This window comes from Rhinichthys klamathensis, unplaced genomic scaffold, assembly GCF_029890125.1.
Source record: "Rhinichthys klamathensis goyatoka isolate OS25496 unplaced genomic scaffold, OSU_Roscu_1.1 h1tg000646l_1, whole genome shotgun sequence".
Classification (NCBI taxonomy): Eukaryota; Metazoa; Chordata; class Actinopteri; order Cypriniformes; family Leuciscidae; genus Rhinichthys; species Rhinichthys klamathensis.
This window is the reverse complement of record NW_026607092.1, coordinates 166,824-184,617: the sequence shown is the minus strand read 5'-3', so window position 1 is coordinate 184,617 and position 17,794 is coordinate 166,824. Positions and strand designations below refer to the sequence as shown.

The 17,794-nt window shown below is 38.8% G+C and overlaps 1 protein-coding gene and 1 long non-coding RNA gene across 3 annotated transcripts in view; both read right to left on the bottom strand.

Moving 5' to 3' along the window:
* Window positions 1-12,940: 12,940 nt before the first annotated feature.
* Window positions 12,941-13,406, bottom strand: LOC130076415 (uncharacterized). The gene is made up of 3 exons (XR_008805646.1): window positions 13,336-13,406; window positions 13,136-13,251; window positions 12,941-13,024 (listed from the first exon to the last, which is right to left on the bottom strand). It is a non-coding gene; the product is annotated as an uncharacterized LOC130076415 (long non-coding RNA).
* A 921-nt stretch (window positions 13,407-14,327) lies between these two features.
* znf385d (zinc finger protein 385D) overlaps window positions 14,328-17,794 on the bottom strand; it is a 96,559-nt gene continuing 93,092 nt past the window's right edge. The window contains exon 8 of one of the 2 annotated variants that reach the window (XM_056241490.1): window positions 14,328-14,980. In XM_056241490.1, coding sequence (XP_056097465.1) covers window positions 14,783-14,980 — 198 coding nt within the window. In that variant the 3' untranslated portion in view covers window positions 14,328-14,782. Of the gene's footprint in view, window positions 14,984-17,794 lie in introns of both variants that reach the window. The other variant, XM_056241489.1, reaches the window with a different exon arrangement.

Genomic DNA, 17,794 nt, shown 5'->3' with positions numbered 1-17,794 from the left:
CTCTCAAAATGCTCAATGTTTTTATTTCTAAGAACCTACTGAATTGCACAATTTTGAGTTGCGTTTTTTTTTCTAGTTATGAAATTGTGGCTGCCTGTCGTATCCGAAACGATTTCATCATGGACTACAGTGGACTTTAACACTCCTGAAGTAGCACAGGTAGCTGCGCTCAAACTAACTGGCAGACGTTCAGTAATTCAACAGTAACACTGAGAGACTGATCGGTTTTTAATGTCCAGGTACTAGTACATTTCCAATAAAGGGGGTGAAATGTATATATACATGCTGTGAATGTTCCACGTTTGATTCGTACATGCATATGGAATATAAATGCTGTATGCAGGAACAGGGATTTAATGCTAGACATGAATAACGTTTGCTTTTTTGAGGTAAATTATCCAGTTTGAGGAGGCGTGCATGAAGTTCCCTTACAGTGTTTTTAGTTGAGCTCTGAATATTGTGATGAAACATGCAGCATCAGCTTTTCCAATGTATGTTTCTTCACAATTTCTGTGGTATTTTTTCTGTAGGCCAGTAATTCTGAATCCTGTTAGTGGTGCAGAAATGTCACATTTTAAGTGGACACATTTTTATATGAAAAAAAAAATATATATATCATATGCCAGGCTTCATTATATAGATGTGTATATATATATATTGAAAGGGAATATTTTATTGAACCTTTAGACAAAACATTTTTACATCTTAAAAAAAGTTTGCATACGTATTTTATTTGATAAAAATCATATTTGATTCATCAGGCTTTTATGACTCATAGTGAGGAGCAATTTAGAAAATATGCAGATGTTTATATGGCTAAAAAGTAAGATGAAATTCTGATGCTTGGAACATAAATCAATGAGATCTTTATAACAGATACTTGCCTAAAATGGATAGGTCAAATGTCGTCTGCCACTCTATATCTCCTAATAACATGCTTTGATATAATGCTGTTCAAATATTTAGTTTTGTGATCAAAGCTTTGTAGTTTTTTATTGTGGGGGACAAAAAACATAATGCAATGCGTTACAATGACGATTGAGAGATGAATAAATAAATGCTCAAAAGGTGGATCATATTTGATGGTTAACATGATTTAAAAAAAAGAATAATAATAACATCATGTAAACCTAAGTTGCTCCAGTAAGTGTTCATCTTGAAATATTACTAATATCATGACCTTTGCAATTGCACTAAAAAGCCTTTTACTTATTTATCAGATTGCTTACAACAGAGCTTTCCCAGTTTTGATGAGACAAGCCTTTGAAATGTGCGTATCAAATATGATGTCTACATTAGGGTAAAGATAGTTGATGTCTGGCCTAAACATGAGATTTCACCCTGAAAGTCCCCTATAAATGTCGAGTTTCTGGAGCAGAAATCGCTTTTATTAAAGGAACACCCCGACTTTTGGGGACTTTAGCATATTCACCTTATCCCCCAGAGTTAGATAAGTCCATACATATCTTTTTCATCTCCGTGCGTGCTATAAGTCTGTTTGACGCACCCACCGCTAGCCTAGCTTAGCACAAAGACTGGGTGTAAATGGTTGCAGCTAGCATAACGTTACTAATCCAAATAAGTGACAAAATAACGCAAACATTTTCCTATTTACATGTTGTGATTTGTATAGTCACAGAGTGTACAAAAAACAAAGTCACATGAGACATATTTTAACCTTATAAATACTGGGAACTATATTCTCTGAAGGCGAAGCACTGCTACTTGGGCGGAGTGATTAATTTAGTGCAACACTCTGAACGAACTCTCTGCTCCTCACCACGGCGCGTCTCAGGTGCTGCGGTTATCACTCCGCCCAAGTAGCAGTGCTTCGCCTTCAGAGAATATAGTTCCCAGTATTTATACGGTTAAAATATGTCCGTGTCTCATGTGACTTTGTTTTTTGTACACTCTGTGACTATACAAATCACAACATGTAAATAGGAAAATGTTTGCGTTATTTTGTCACTTATTTGGATTAGTATGCTAGCTGCAACCGTTTACATCCAGTCTTTGTGCTAAGCTAGGCTAGCGGTGGGTGCGTCAAACAGACTTATAGCACGCACGGAGATGAAAAAGGTATGTATGGACTTATCTAACTCCTTTAAGGTGTCACTGAGGTCTCTTATTAAAAAAAAAAAAAAAACACTATTATTGCTGGGTTTTTTCACATTTTCTGAATCTAAATCAATTTATCTAGTGCTTAATAATTAATATAAGCAAGTTGTATGTATAATAAAGTATTGTATTTCTGGTAGGCCTGCTTTTCAAAGAAAATCACCTGTTTATCTGCCTCCGCTTTACGTGGATAGTAATAGTTGTGCGTGTGCAGAGATTGTTTACTGACCACATTACCCACTTTTCAAGAAAAAGATAATTAGTTTTTCGGCGTTAAAAGCTTTTTCCTTACCTGCACGTGCTCCTCCTATCCAGCAGAGGGCAGCAGGACTCTTCTCCAGATGTGCGCGATGCGGAAGATGTTTTTCTCCTCTAGAAAACTCAAAACTTTACTCTTTCAGCGTTTATGTTAAACACGGCTTTAAAAGTTTTCCGATGTGAGTCTCTCTGGGCTTTTCCAAAGAGCTCCACTGCCCTCCAGTCAGATTGAATCAGGGCAATTTGGTGTCCAGGTGATGCAAATTACCCACAGGCCATTGTGTTTTGTGTGAATTAAAATCAATATGCATGCAAATTGGACATGGCCCAATTCATCTGGGTCGATACGCACATTCTGACAATCACTGATTCAGAAAACACTGCACAAAACAGGCCACAGAATGAAAATTAAATAAATAAAAGTTGAAGTAGCATAGCAATTAGTGTGGTTTCAACACTGTTTACAGGAACTCACATGCTGTGCATCATTATGGTTCTTGAGTTTGCTCACTAATAAGACTGTAATTTCATGTCCACTATTTAATAAACATCTGACAAATCTAGCATTAACTTCAATGCATGAATAAATGAACTGGATGACTCTCACCTCCATCTATTGAAGAAAATCTTACAAAAAAAACCCTACTTGATATCACATAAATTTGGGAGCCATTTTAGGTGTTGTACAATTGAAACTACTTAAAATGAGGGAAATTATCTAAAAATCCCAAAGAATATAAACAAGGACAGTGATATACAGTGAAACTCGAAAAATTTGAATATTTTGCTAATAGCATGAGGCAGTAATTCATGCAAAAGTGGCCCAAACCAAGAACTGAGTACATATGCATTATTATACTTTTCAGAGGGCCGACATTTCTATATTTAAAATCCTGTTTTTTAATTGATTTCATGTAATATTCTAATTTTGAATGTGGGGTTTTCATAAGCTGTAAACCATAATAATAATCAAAATTATAACAAATAAAGGCTCGAAATATCTCACTTTGCATGTAATGAGTCTATATAATATATTAGTTTCACCTTTTAAGTTGAATTACTGAACTTTTGCACAATATTCAGAGTTTCACCTGTATAAAAGTTAAAGCTTTTTCAAAAATGGTGGTAATTTGTGGTCTTCGATAATTTTTTTAGAGTAGAAATGTTGCTATTTTCTAAACTAATGACAAGAAGTGCAATAGTGGGACATGTTTTGTCCCGTGTCTCAAGAATCCGCAATATTCGAGCTAATTTATTGTCCCTGTGAAGGTTTGGACATTGAAACAACAAGGTGACATTGTGGACATCCGAGTTGTTTTCTGTCACGATATGCATCTCCTGTCACCGGCAGCCCTGAGATGACACCGGTCTGACAGTCCTATTAAGATGATAACTCTCCGGCTGCATATATTACTGTCACTCCACTCTCCGTTTCATCCGCTCTCAATGAAAGAACAGGTGATGGTGTCAAACAGAGAGGGGATCAGATGTATCCCTGTAGAGATACCACATCTTTGAAGTCTCAGAAGTGATGGGAGTAACAGTTCTAAAAGATGGATTTATTCAATCGAAATGAGAGAAAATGTTTTCCATTATAGTTAATGTCATTTTTAGTTTCTTCCTGGCATCATTCACTAAATCTTAAATTAAACTATTGAAAACTTATGATTTTTTTTTTTTTTTTGAAATGTTGCCTTGGCAACTAACTGAAATGAGTTGAAGCACTAAAATTAATAACTGGAAATAAAAATAAATGAAACCTATATAGTAATAATAATAATTATAGTAATAATTACAAAAGCACAAATAATATTTTTTTAAATAAAATTAAAATAGCTATTAAATTATTCAAAATATGATTAAAAACTAAAGTGTATAATACAAAATAAGACTGCTTCCGCTGATTCTTCTGTTTTATTCAGTTTATTTGGACAAAATAGCGAAATTAATAACAACAAAGTTTTATGCTCTAGACTTACATGTCAATTTGCAGTTAGGCCCAAAACAGATTATTGCAAATATGAATGCAACTGCATAACAATGCTACACTCCTACAGTCGTCATGCATCTCTGTGACAGTGACAAATCGCTCATGTTCATTGCGTTGGTCATAATTTATCTTTGGCTTTCATAATTCGTAATATTATAAAAGGTTGCGTATGTGGATGTGTTCGGAGGAATTAGCTATTGAAAAAATGATTTTTTATCTCAGCTCAAATTAATGAAATGACTTAAAGATTAATTCATTTTGCTGAATGAAATTCAAAGTGTCCCTGTGTTCCATTCCATTCCGATTTCATGCATTGTTCCATTCTGGAATTTTGGAATTAATATTAACTGATTAATTCCAAAATGGAACAGCGCATGAAATCGGAACAGACGTTGTGAAACTGGGAAAGTCCCTGATAAACTGAGTCACCCTAAATATCTAATAATAAACTTACAAATAATTTGATGTTCTTGTTGAACAATTCTGTGTGTGTTACTACAAATCAAAAAAGTTGTTGTAAGTCTTTATCAAAATGCAATGATGTAATAATCCATCCCTCTTTGGCTGATGTCATCAAGCCCTCTTACTTTTCCTAACTTCTTAGAAGATCAAGTTATATTCTGTTTTCGCTTTTAACGTCGTGTTTCAATCAGAAAAGCATCCGATTGTGGAGGTAACGTGTTGAAGATGTCAGAAGCAGCACAGGACTGAAACAGCTTCAATAAGATGTCATGTCATGTGATAAATTGCAAATCTAATCATGTATTTGTCATTTCCCAAAATAGGTCCTGATCTGCTTGGAAACAGCGGTCCTCTGAACCCAAAACGCTGTTGCTGTCAAGAATTAAGCCCTAGCAACAGTTGCCGTGTAACACTGCAGACATGCAGTGTGAATCACTCACATCACGCCTGTAAAAACACACTGTATCTCCTATGGGAATGAACTGGAAACATCTGAAGCCATTTGGGCTTTTCTTTCCGAGACCCAAGAGATGTCCTCCTAACGATCGATTTTATGTTTTTTTTTTTCCACCCTCCATATTCCTTAATCCACCCTTAAGGCAAACATTAATAAAGTTTTTATGGAAAACATTAAGAAGTTGAGGGTTTTTCCCCCCACATGAAGGCCTTAAAGAAACATCTCACCCTCAAAGTCGTTTGGACGGCGTATTATTTCAGTGAAACACAAAAGAAAGTAAGTTCTACGGGTTTGGAACGACACAAAGATGAGAGAATTTGGAGTGAACTACACCTTTAAGTGCACTCGCTCTTCCAGGGCTCTGAGTTTGGGTTATTTAGCAAATGCATTTTTGATGACCTTCCCTCCTTTTCAAAGAAACACTCCGGCGTAATGACACTGAACGCTGCCAGCGAGAACTCTGGAGGTTAACCATAAACAGAACAAGGTATCATTTCTGTCACCGCTTTAGTGCTTTAGGCATAAACCTCGCTGAGTTACTCTTAACTTTAGGACTTTATTCAAACGTATTATTTGCTCTGTATAACTCTTAAGGGTGCGCTGTATACCAGTGAGTGTGCTTAATGCATCCAGACTAGAAAGAATAGTAAAATGGGTATGTGCAAATGGACATTAATAAAATTAGCAGCAAACGGCTCAATGGCACCAACAACTAATTAATCTAGAATCCTTTTTATTTTATTTTATTTTATAAAGTTCAGAGTGGTTGCCAGGTTGTCGCTATTTTTTATCTAGAATATTTATACAGAAGATGGTTGACAGTGTATATTCTCTTTTGAATGGTTGTTTCTATTTTTTTTCTTCATTGATTTTTTTAAGGGTTTTCATGCATTGTTCCATTCTGTTCTGTTTTCATGCATTGTTCCAGTGAAAAAATAATAATAATTAATTAATAGATATTTAAGGTGACCAGATGTCTCAGTTCATCAGGAACTTTCCCAGTTTCACAATGTCTGTTCCAATTTTATGCATTGTTTTATTTTGTTCCGTTTTCATGCATTGTTCCATTCTGGAATTTTTTTATTAATCTTGACTGATTAATTTGAAAAATTCTGAAACTTTACCAATTTCACATGGTCTATTCTGATTTCATGCACTTAATCAGTCATTAATTCAGAATGGAACAATGCATAAAAACTAGTGCTGTCAAACGATTAAAATATTTAATTGCGATTAATCGCATTAATGTCATAGTTAACTCGCAATTAATCGCACATTTTTATCTATTCTAAATGTCTCTTGATTTCTTTTTGTCCCATTATTTTTTCTCATTTTAATGCTCTTATCAACATGGAAAAGTGGATCGGCTTGCTTTGTGGAAATGTTTTTTATTGAGAACAACATTGGCATGTACTGTGTTCAATTTCACACTAACATTCTCACTTGGAGCAAATAATCTCTCACACAATGTAACACTGTCCATCAATAAAAGGGTGAAAGAAATACTGACGAGGTCCTGATATTGACGAGGGGGCGGAGAATTCGCATCAGCTGTGTGTGTGTGTGTGTGTGTGTGTGTGTGTGTGTGTGTGTGTGTGTGTGTGTGTGTGTGTGTGTGTGTGTGTGTGTGTGTGTGCTTGGCCATCATCAAGTGGTATCTCAGACTGGACGTGCTGCGATGATGATAGCTCAGTTCACAACGACAAAACACACAGATCACTTTGGTCTCGTCAATGGAACCATTTGGCAACTTTTTAAAAGTAAACTTTCCATTCAGAATCTTATTGGCATCCATTTCGGCGTCTCGCGCTCGTCATCCGCTCAAAACGTACTATTTTGGCCGGCTCGCAAGCCCAAACGAGTGTGTGCGGCGTGCCTGTTGTTTTGTTTCCGGTCTAGCTAGATCCGCTTGCGCTGTGGTCGACGAAGCAACAAAACGTCCTCGCGCGGCGCAAGCCATTGAAATGAATGGGTTTCATAGCGCAGCGCCGCGTCCTGTTGCAAAAGCATGTGAAAAAAACTACAAAGTTTGCTAGGCCTAAAAGACCGTTAATCGCGCGACAAAAAAATGTACGCCGTTAAAATGGGTTTGCGTTAACGCCGTTAATAACGCGTTTAACTGACAGCCCTAATGAAAACGGAACAGAATGGAACAATGCATGAAATTGGAACAGACCTTGTGAAACTGGGAAAGTTCCTGATAAACTGATAAGGTCACCCTAAATTTCTATTAAAAAATAATCCAGATTCCTAATCGACCACTTGCCAGGGCGTTTTGCACTGGAAAATAGTGTGTGTGATTGGTTAGAACAGTAAAAACACACCTCTCCCCCTCAACTACAACAGCACGATATAAGAAATCATTCACGTTCATAGCAATAAACATTTGAGCACAAATCGCAGGTCTAAATGCAATCCTTAGGACTAGAGGCTTGTTCAAATCCCAAAGTATATGTGAGCAACAGTAATGGTGATGCTTGACCCCAGAATAATAAGAATGACCCTCTTCCAAGCTCACAGCCACTGTGAGGTGACCCTTCTGGAGTCTCTGTCATAAATGACTCGATTTTTCTTGCTTAAAAGCAGACTTCGGCTCCGTTATTAAGATCTGTAATTGGGCGTACCAGGCACACCACTGATGTTATCCATCATCTCGAGTGCTTCAATGCTTCAAACAATGGCTAAAATCAAAGAGAGAGCACCGTTGACATGAGCCATAAAATTGCAGGCAGAAGATGTGTTTTTGGCTTGATGCATCATGCCGTCTCCGCGTGAAGACAGGCCTGGCGTACTTAGCAGGATCCGCTATAAACCTGCAGGAATAAAGAGAACTTGCTCCTCTTGGACTTGCATGCTAATTACTGCATTTGTCATGATCAGGAATCAAAGCGACGCACAGGCGACCGGAGCGCTCGAGTTTCCTCGCTCGTCCTCCGAGGATCGTCATGTTCATTAGTCTTCTTTAGATCTCCCCGCAGGCACTTGAAGAGAAGTGCGAGGCTTCGAGTGCTGAGTAAAGTGTTATACGGTGTGCTGGGAGGGTATGAAAAATGGATTTCTGGAAATAAATCCAGCACGTGAATGACGTCCCACACACACAATGCCTTCTCAAAACATCTCGTCACTGAAACGCATTACGAACGCTTTCAAAATACCGTTAGCAGAGAAATGAAAATGCCATTTGAAACGAACATGGATCGAAATTACATTTTTTAAAACCTTTTCAGAGTCTGACAGCGTTATTAAAAGAATAGTTCACCAAGAAATTAACATTCTGTCATCTTTTACTCATCCTTGCATTGATGAACCTCTATGATATTTTGTGGAAAGTCTCAAAACCCCCTAACTGGCTTCTAAAGCTGCATCATAACCAAAAATAAACACATTTTTATCCTATATGCATCATACAAATCGTGAAGTGCATGGGAGACCCTACTCACATTTGGGGGGAAATCATCAGTAGATAACTTAAATTTCACTTTTCCTCACACAAAACCATTGCATGGCTTCAGAATCATTGGATCTAGCATTCATGGACTGCTATATAGTGTTTGCCTAGCCTGGGAAAACCCAAAAAACTTCCGGCAAATTTAGATTTGCTCTGAAAGTTAGTCTGGCAAAGAGCTCATTCAAGCCCATTTCCAATCCGTCGAAATCGAGGCACCAATCAGAAACGTTGGGGCGGGCTTTACACGATGACGACAGCGCTGGGATTTTGAACATGATTTTGTAGCCTACATTACAAAGATGGATGCCGCCGTCGAACATCACTCGTTCCAATCAGCTATCGCGTCTGTTTTAAGCCATTTGAACGTTTCCTTTTTGTTAAAAACCGAGGAAAGAACAACACTCGGACGCTCTGCATACGTCATCTCCTTCATCGCTCTGATTGGGTTTAGGTCTATCCGCGACGTCCGTTGGTGACGCCCCTCTGGAAATGATTTGTCTATGACGCTTTGCCAGACCATAACTCAGTTACAGGGTTCTCAAGTCTCACGCATTGGCCGTGAGACACGCAATTCAACCAGTTCACACGCCACACCATGTATTTCTCACGCTGAAAAGGCAATGCCAACCAAGTTGTCCTGCAAGCTTTATATAACGTATACGAGGCACAGGCACACAAAGTGAAGTTTCCTGCCGCCAGCGCGTCCGTATCTCGGCCAGATTGCGTTCGTTACTACTAGGCAACATAGATGCGCGAGAGCGAACACACGGAAGTTGACGGAACATTCTCGGCCACCACGCGAACAGGAACAAACGCACACACATTCTCGGCCACCGTACGTTCGTTACTAGGTAACAGGGATGGAAATTAACTTTTTTGTCCACCGGCCACTGTGGCTGGTGGATTTCAAAATCTACCAGCCACTCAATGTTTTTACCAGCCACTTTCTTGTTTTTAACCGACAATGTGTAACTGCATGTGAAAATTAATACTACAAGAATACTTAAGCAGTTTATTTAATCTCAAGTCTCAATGAAATACTGACATTTTCTCTTTCTCTCACCCATTTATTTTTGTTTTGATGATAAATTGAGCCAGCCTCCAAAAGTAATTAACCTGTCCTGTGATTTTTTTTTCTCTCTCACACAACTCTCTCCAGACACGGATTTATGAGCTATAGTATGTTGGTTGCCTTTACATTAGAATAATATTTAATATAATCTAGATATGAAATGGAATAAATAGCATTCAATACAAAATGAATATGTCTCATATATTGAAATCAAGTTTTATGTGATAAAATATTTGCTTTGTTGTGCATTAGAACCACATCAGGCATTTAGTACAAAATAATTTATTGAAGCATCCAGATACTTCACCACGTGACAGCAGCTAGGCTCCTGATTGGTTAACGCGGCGGGAATTGACGCCAAAGTTCAGATTTTTCAACTCGGGCGGCAGACGCGAATTCGCAATGCACAAAAGCACTCAATAAAATCATGCGCGCGGAACGCGTCAGACGCTCGAACTTGCCGCGCGAATGAGGCGTATTCGCATCTACCACGCCGCGCTCTACACCTCATTCGCGCCGCAGGAATTTTTTACGTTCGTAACGCGTCTTTGCATTGACTTAACAATGAAATCACTCGCGCCAGACGCTCTATTCTCGTCTGGTGTGAACGCACCATGATGTTTTCTCTGCAGACCTCTACGCCTGCGATGTAACGCCACATTTTTGTTTGAAGGTGTGCCTCCTCTAAAAGTGTCCGCCGTCCGGGTGATACAGTATGCTATTTTTATTTACCCGCCACGGTGGCCGGTAGGTGAAGCGAGTTTACCCGCCACAACACAAAATCACCCGCATTTGGCTGGTGGCGGGTGCTAATTTCCATCCCTGCTAGGTAACCAACAATATCGCGCGAACACACGTCGTGATCATAGGCAGTCCTTTTATATAAATAGTCTCTGTCATAGGCCATGATGGAGAAGGTAAGTTGGAAGAAAGCTTATCTAACATTTTTAGGCTAGAACATTTAATATATAGCCCATCGTATAGGCTACATTATTTTTGGTGCAGTCAAAAACTCTACAACTACTTTGCAACCAGGCCAGAAGCTTTGGCTAAGGGAAATGTCAGTGGCTATGGGAAGGAATGAAGATGCATTTCTACATTTTATTTTAAATTATATATTATACTGTATTAATAGTCTTTCTAGTTACATTAAGGCTACATGTATTAAAGCAGAGTGCTGTGGGTAATATTTTATATCCTGTCAAAACATACATTAATCATTGCCATTGCATTTGTATTTTTCAAAGATTTCAGGGAAAAATGCAAAAAGAATTGTTTTTCCAAACTGTTTGGAGCAATTTGTTATATTTTTGTGATTTTGAAATATAACATTAAAGAGTATATTTGATGTGATGAATTGCTCTGTCATTTATCAGATTTACCAATTGTTATAATTTCAATTTGTGCTGGTTGATTATGAACAATGGGTAAAATTGGGGGGCGGGGCTCCAATGGGGCCCCTCCCCTTGGGCTCCTCCCCTAACCTCATGTGATCTCACTCCAAGCTTTTGATAAAACTTGAGAACCCTGCAGTTACAAGTCAAAACCGGAATATTCCATCCACAGTGTTATTTTTTTTTTTTTTCAGTGATGCTCTAAAAAACACAACAAAATAAAAAAAAGCTGGATGATTGGCTGAATCTGATTTGGCTCCATGTTGGGATAAAATACAACCTGTCTCCTGTCAGGGAACTGACCTTCCTCTGAAACTGAACACACCGACTCCTACATGCAGATGTTCACCATTATCGTTTGAGAGACAGCGAGACAAAGCCAAGCATTTCCCTCTCCGCAAGCATTACTGTTTGTTCATTACTGGACCGCCACACCTGTCGCCTTTCCACACGGATCAAGCCACGGCACGGATTTATGGACGAAAGTTCACAAGAAAGTCCACGTCTGCTGACTTATGAGCTTTTGACAAATGTGACTCATACAGGAATGTCAGAAAGTGAAATTGATGGCAGCGGCATTTCATAACGCACACAGAACCTCCTGGAAACCAGCGCTTGTTTCAAAACACCGTTTATATTGGCTTTTTATAGGCACTTTTGTTTTGTTTTTAAAAGAGGTAAATTGTAGATTTGGTGATTAGTGACTGCAAATATGACTCACTTTTACCGTCTCGTGGACCAAAACAAGCAAAGTCCAGATAATTGGTGTGCATGCGTTTTTTTTCTCTCTCAACACAATCCATTAAAGCAATAGTTCACACTCGAAATGATCAATTTGTCATATAAACTCACTCTCATTGTGAATGCCATTGAAATGTCTGAGCTTGGTTTCTTCTTTCCAGCACTGTTGACGTTTAACGGCAAACGTCATTGGTTCTCAAGTGTCACATGATTGCAAATTTGAAAATACTTTGAATTTTTTACTTTTATGATACTTTTAAGTTTTTTTGTTTTTTGGCCATTTAACCTTGGTTTACCGGCTTCATATTTTTGTTGAAATGTCGCACATTTTTTTATTTTATGAGTCGAAAGTTTCATAGAACAGCATTTATTAGAAACAGAATCTTTTGTAACATTGTCAGTGTCTTTACTGTCAATTTTGATTAATGTAATGCATCCTTGCTGAATAAAAGTATTAATTAAAATCTTTTGAAAGTTAGTGTGTGTGTGCACATGTTGTATACACATGTCTGTTCTTAAGTGAATTCATTTTTTTCAAACAAGCAAGTTAAGAAAGCAGGATTGTTTATTTGAAACTGTTTATCGGTTTTCACATTGCAAGAAGAGACAGACAAGCTTTGTGGCCCCAGTAGCTCATGTAATATTCATGAGATGTTTCCAGGGACGACTTCAGGTGGAAAGCCCGTTAACTCACCCCCACATACACACACGCAAACACACTACTACAAATTTACATATTCATCTGTTTTGCAAACATCTCACTATATGTCTTAACCTTGCTTTGACATGAATCAGCAGCATTTTACTTCGGAAATCACCAGATCTTTACCCTACATTCTACTGTACACACACACACCTCTAACACACACACACACACACACACCTCTAACACACACACACCTCTAACACACACACCTCTAACACACACACACACACACACACCTCTTAACACACACACACACACACACACACACACACACACAGACAGACACACACACACCTCTAACACACACACACCTCTAACACACACACACACACACCTCTAACACACCACTAACACACACACCTCTAAGACACAAACACACTCACACACACCTCTAAGACACACACACACACACACACACGCACGCATGCATGCACACACTCACACACACACATACACACGCACGCACCTCTAACACATACACACACACACACACACACACCTCTAACACACACACACACACACACACACACACACACACACACACACACACACACACACACACACACACACACACACACACACACACACACACACCTCTAACACACCTCTAACACACCCCTAACACACACACACACACACACACACACACACACACACACACACACACACACACACACACACACACGCACACACACACACACACACCTCTAACACACCACTAACACACACACACCTCTAAGACACAAACACACTCACACACACCTCTAAGACACACACACACACACACACACACGCACGCACGCATGCACGCACACAATCACACACACACACACACACACGCACGCACCTCTAACACACACACACACACACAGACACACACACCTCTAACACACACACACACACGCACGCATGCATGCACACACTCACACACACACACACACACACACACACACACACACACACACACACACACACACACGCACGCACCTCTAACACACACACACACACACACACACACACACACACACACACACACACACACACACACACAGACAGACACACACCTCTAACACACACACACACACACACACACACACACAGGTACGACAGGGCTTAATTTGCATTGGAAAAAGCTGGATCTGGATAATCTGGGATTGGACTGTGATAAATTTTAGCACCAGTGACCATTTTTTGGAGAGTCTTTAAAGTGTGAAATGGACTTTCTCTGTGTTTGACGTCAGCAGCCAATCAGAATTAACATGACATCGTTTTCCTGCTCTAGCATGATCAGTCACATGGTTATTTACAGCTTAGGTGATTGGCTAAAACTTCTAAAGTCCAAAACCTGCTAAATCCATGACCAGTTTCTTAATCTGTGGTTTTTAATAGACCCTTTTCGGTTTCTTTTATACATTTTAAAACAATCGAATGTACATTTATTATAACAATACACTTTGTTATATTACCTTGGCATTAAATGACTGGTTAGTAAACTGGTTAACTAGTAAACACAACTACTGTGGAAATGATGACTTCTTTCTCTCTTCTGACCAACGTAATCAAACTCTTGATATTCTTTTCACCTCTTTTTTAGTCACAGATACACTATTTTCTTTTGCTATTGGAGCAAATAAGAACATAAAAATGATACTTTCCATAGTACTTTTATAATCCTCCTGGAAATGTGAAATGTGTCCATTGACAATTGAAGCCCTGCTGACCTGGTTACAGTAAAACAACAGCTGAACAGGAAGAGATCTAGTCATTAAAAGCACTGAAATCAACAACAGAAAGGCTTAAAGTGCAAAACAGCAGAGAAATACAACATTTCATCCCCCTATAATAAACATCTATGCGTTCCCAAACTCACCTTAAATTTACAAATCAGTCTTGTACTTGCAAGCGATGATGATAGTGATGATGATGATGATGATGAATTATCATCAAAAATCAAATCGTCACCGGTACATTTATAGCTTAACGTCAGTGTGTCATATGTAAATGACGATGCATAGTTACCTGGTTTGTTTTGTTTTTAAATTATTGCGATACTGCGCATTAGATCCGGGCTAACCCAGTGTGAGGTCATGGGGGAGGGGTTAATGATCAGATCCGCCAAAGGTCAGAGGTCAAAGGTCAATAAGGGGCAAACAGCACAGGTGTGTGCGCAGTCCTGATTGGCCCAGGAGCAGGGCGGAGCAGCTGAGTCTGAAAGAGGGCGGGGTTAAGGGAAGGAAAGGCGGAGCTTATGGCGGCGGCGACGGTTGCCAGGTGAGACGGCATTAATCTGGTGCTCAGCGGCGGGCAGAGATCTTTACCGACTGACATCTTCACCTGCTGGAGAGAGAATCTGTAATTAGATATTATACACTACCGGTCAAAAGTTTAAAATACATTGTAATCAATTATTGTTGCCGTTCAATTATTCATTCAATTTAATTCACATTTATTTGTATAGTGCTTTTCACTATAGAGAGCCTAAGCCCCTCCCCTCCGCTTCCGGACCTTATTTCGGAAAAAATATGAATGGCGAGAGACAACTTATCTTTTTATTCCGGCGTCTGAACTGTGCCCTGAATTACACATATGATGTTTGTCAATTTAAAAGATAATTATGAAAGTCAAGAAACGCGCAGTTTGTCATAAAACAGAAGAGTGACATTTAGTTTTATGTGAAAATCGCTCGATGAACTACAACTCCCGGGAAGCGAAACAACGAGCGAGATCCGCTGCTCGTGTGTGTGCAGTCTGGTACAAAACACTCGATGATGGCGTAACGTTACGATTATAACGTAAGACTAGAGAAACAATGACAGACGTTAGCTTCAGTAGAGTTAGCTTCAGTAGAGTTAGCTTCAGTAGAGTTAGCTTCAGTAGAGTTAGCTTCAGTAGAGTTAGCTTCAGTAGAGTTAGCTTCAGTAGAGTTAGCTTCAGTAGAGTTAGCTTCATTCACTGAGAGGAAATGTGCGCCTTTGGGGTTTGTAGTCTTTGCGTATTTTCACAGTCTTATACCTCAACAGTTTTACATCAAACTGTGAATTTCTTGACTTCAAAATGTATCTTTTAAATTGACAAACATCATATGTGTAATTCAGGGCACAATTCAGACGAGATCAAAATATTTGTTGTCTCTCGCCATTGACGAGATGGTCCTCACTGCAGAACATGAAATCCACGGGGAGGAGTCGGATCCAGATCCAACTCCTCCCACCTTACATATACCTAAACCTACCCATCTCCGCCCCCTGATCCCTAAACACACCCCTAATCCCTAAACCCACCCCTAATCCTACCCATCTCCACCCCTCGGATCTTGATCCGACTCCTCCCCGTGGATCTTATGTACTGCATTGAGGTGCTACTGCCATTGACTACCATACAATATTTTCCCGAATTAAGGTCCCATGGTGGTCGACCGAAAGGGGAGGGGCTTAGAATTTAGGCCACGCCCACCATGGGGAAATCCATCCAACCGTCTCCATTGACTTTGTATTGCCTGAAGCTGCCTCCTCGTCATTTACGACTTATAACAAAAAACAAAACAATGTCTAAAAGCTGCTATGTGACAAGATGTACAGCAAACAAGCTAAAAAACCCAGAAATAAGTTTTTATAAGCTGTCGAGCCCAAAAAACGAGCGTTTAATGAGACGAAAGTGGATACAGGCAATTGAGACAGAGCACAACGTGTCGTATTACTCTGAGAACTAACTTACGCCGCTGGAGGGGAACAGGGATATCTTAGCTTACAGAAATATAATATATAAAACTGATTTTGATATTTGACTTACCAGTGACAAAATGTTTACTGCACATGTAGTGTATTTTTATACTGAGTGTCAGGATCTCACAATTTACCCATTCTTGCAACTGTTGCTTCACATCTTATTGCCTGTATCCACTTTCGTCTTTCGTTTTTTTGGGGTCGAAAGCTTATAAAAACGTATTTTTGTTTTTTTTTAGCTTGTTTGCTCTACACATTGTCACATAGCAGCTTTTAGATATTGTTTAGTTTTTTTGTTATAAGTCATAAATGACAAGGAGGCAGCTTCAGTCAATACAAAGTCAATGGAGACGAGAGTTAGCTAATATTGTATTAATTTAAACAATGTATTAATTTAAGGCAAAAGTAATGAATACTTGTTTGTTAACAAAAGATTAGGATATACAGAAAAGTGTAGCATTGGGGCATATTGGTTCAGAGCTTGCTTTCTCTAAAGTCTTTAATCATTGTTATCTGAACATACAATATATATCGAAAGAAAGAACAAGATTGAAAGGATTTGGAGAGAGGGGAAGTCAGATACATGTTTACAGTGTTTAGAGTTTGTTGAGGTTTAATTTAATTTACCAGTATTAACATTATTTTTGAATCTAATAATAAAATGCGACTTATATGCAACTTATCAGTGTTTTTTCTCTCAACAACGCAAGTTTGACCAGGTTTTTCTGGAATTTTCTGGAAAATACGGTAAATAGGCTTGATAAAATTGAGCTGTAGCCTATTATTAAAAAGTAGGTTTACAATGGGGACCGTTTGCACCAATGAAACCAATGCATTTTATGCCCATTACTCTCACCTACACACTCTAGAAAATGCTGGGTTGTTTCAACCCAAATTTGGGTCAAATATGGACAAACCCAAATGTTGGGTTAAAAATGTAATAAAAATGTTTACAGTTGAAAGTGAAAGTTGAAGTTGGGTTAAAATTTTAAATTACATTTTTAACCCAACATTTGGGTTTGTCCATATTTGACCCAAATTTGGGTTGAAACAACCCAGCATTGTTTAGAGTGCATTAACTTTGGGTTTAATCACGGTTATAATTATGAAGGGGGTCCTTGGAAAACCCGGGGTCCCTGACTCCAAAACGTTTGAAAACCCCTGATCTAAGCGATACTTCACTATGTTCATGTTGATCCAAACTCGTATGCGGTTGTTCTTTTCAGTGGAACACAAAACTGTTTTAATACAACAGATCACAGTGACCACAACAGTAGTGGAGTAATGCACAAGCCATGTGACAGATCTGTGTGAGCAAGAGACTGGAAATCTTTGAAATATCATTTGTTCACATTGAGCTTAACAGATGCTGCTGTTGCATGGAACAAATGGGAAAAACATAACAGCATATGGGTTTGGAACGACA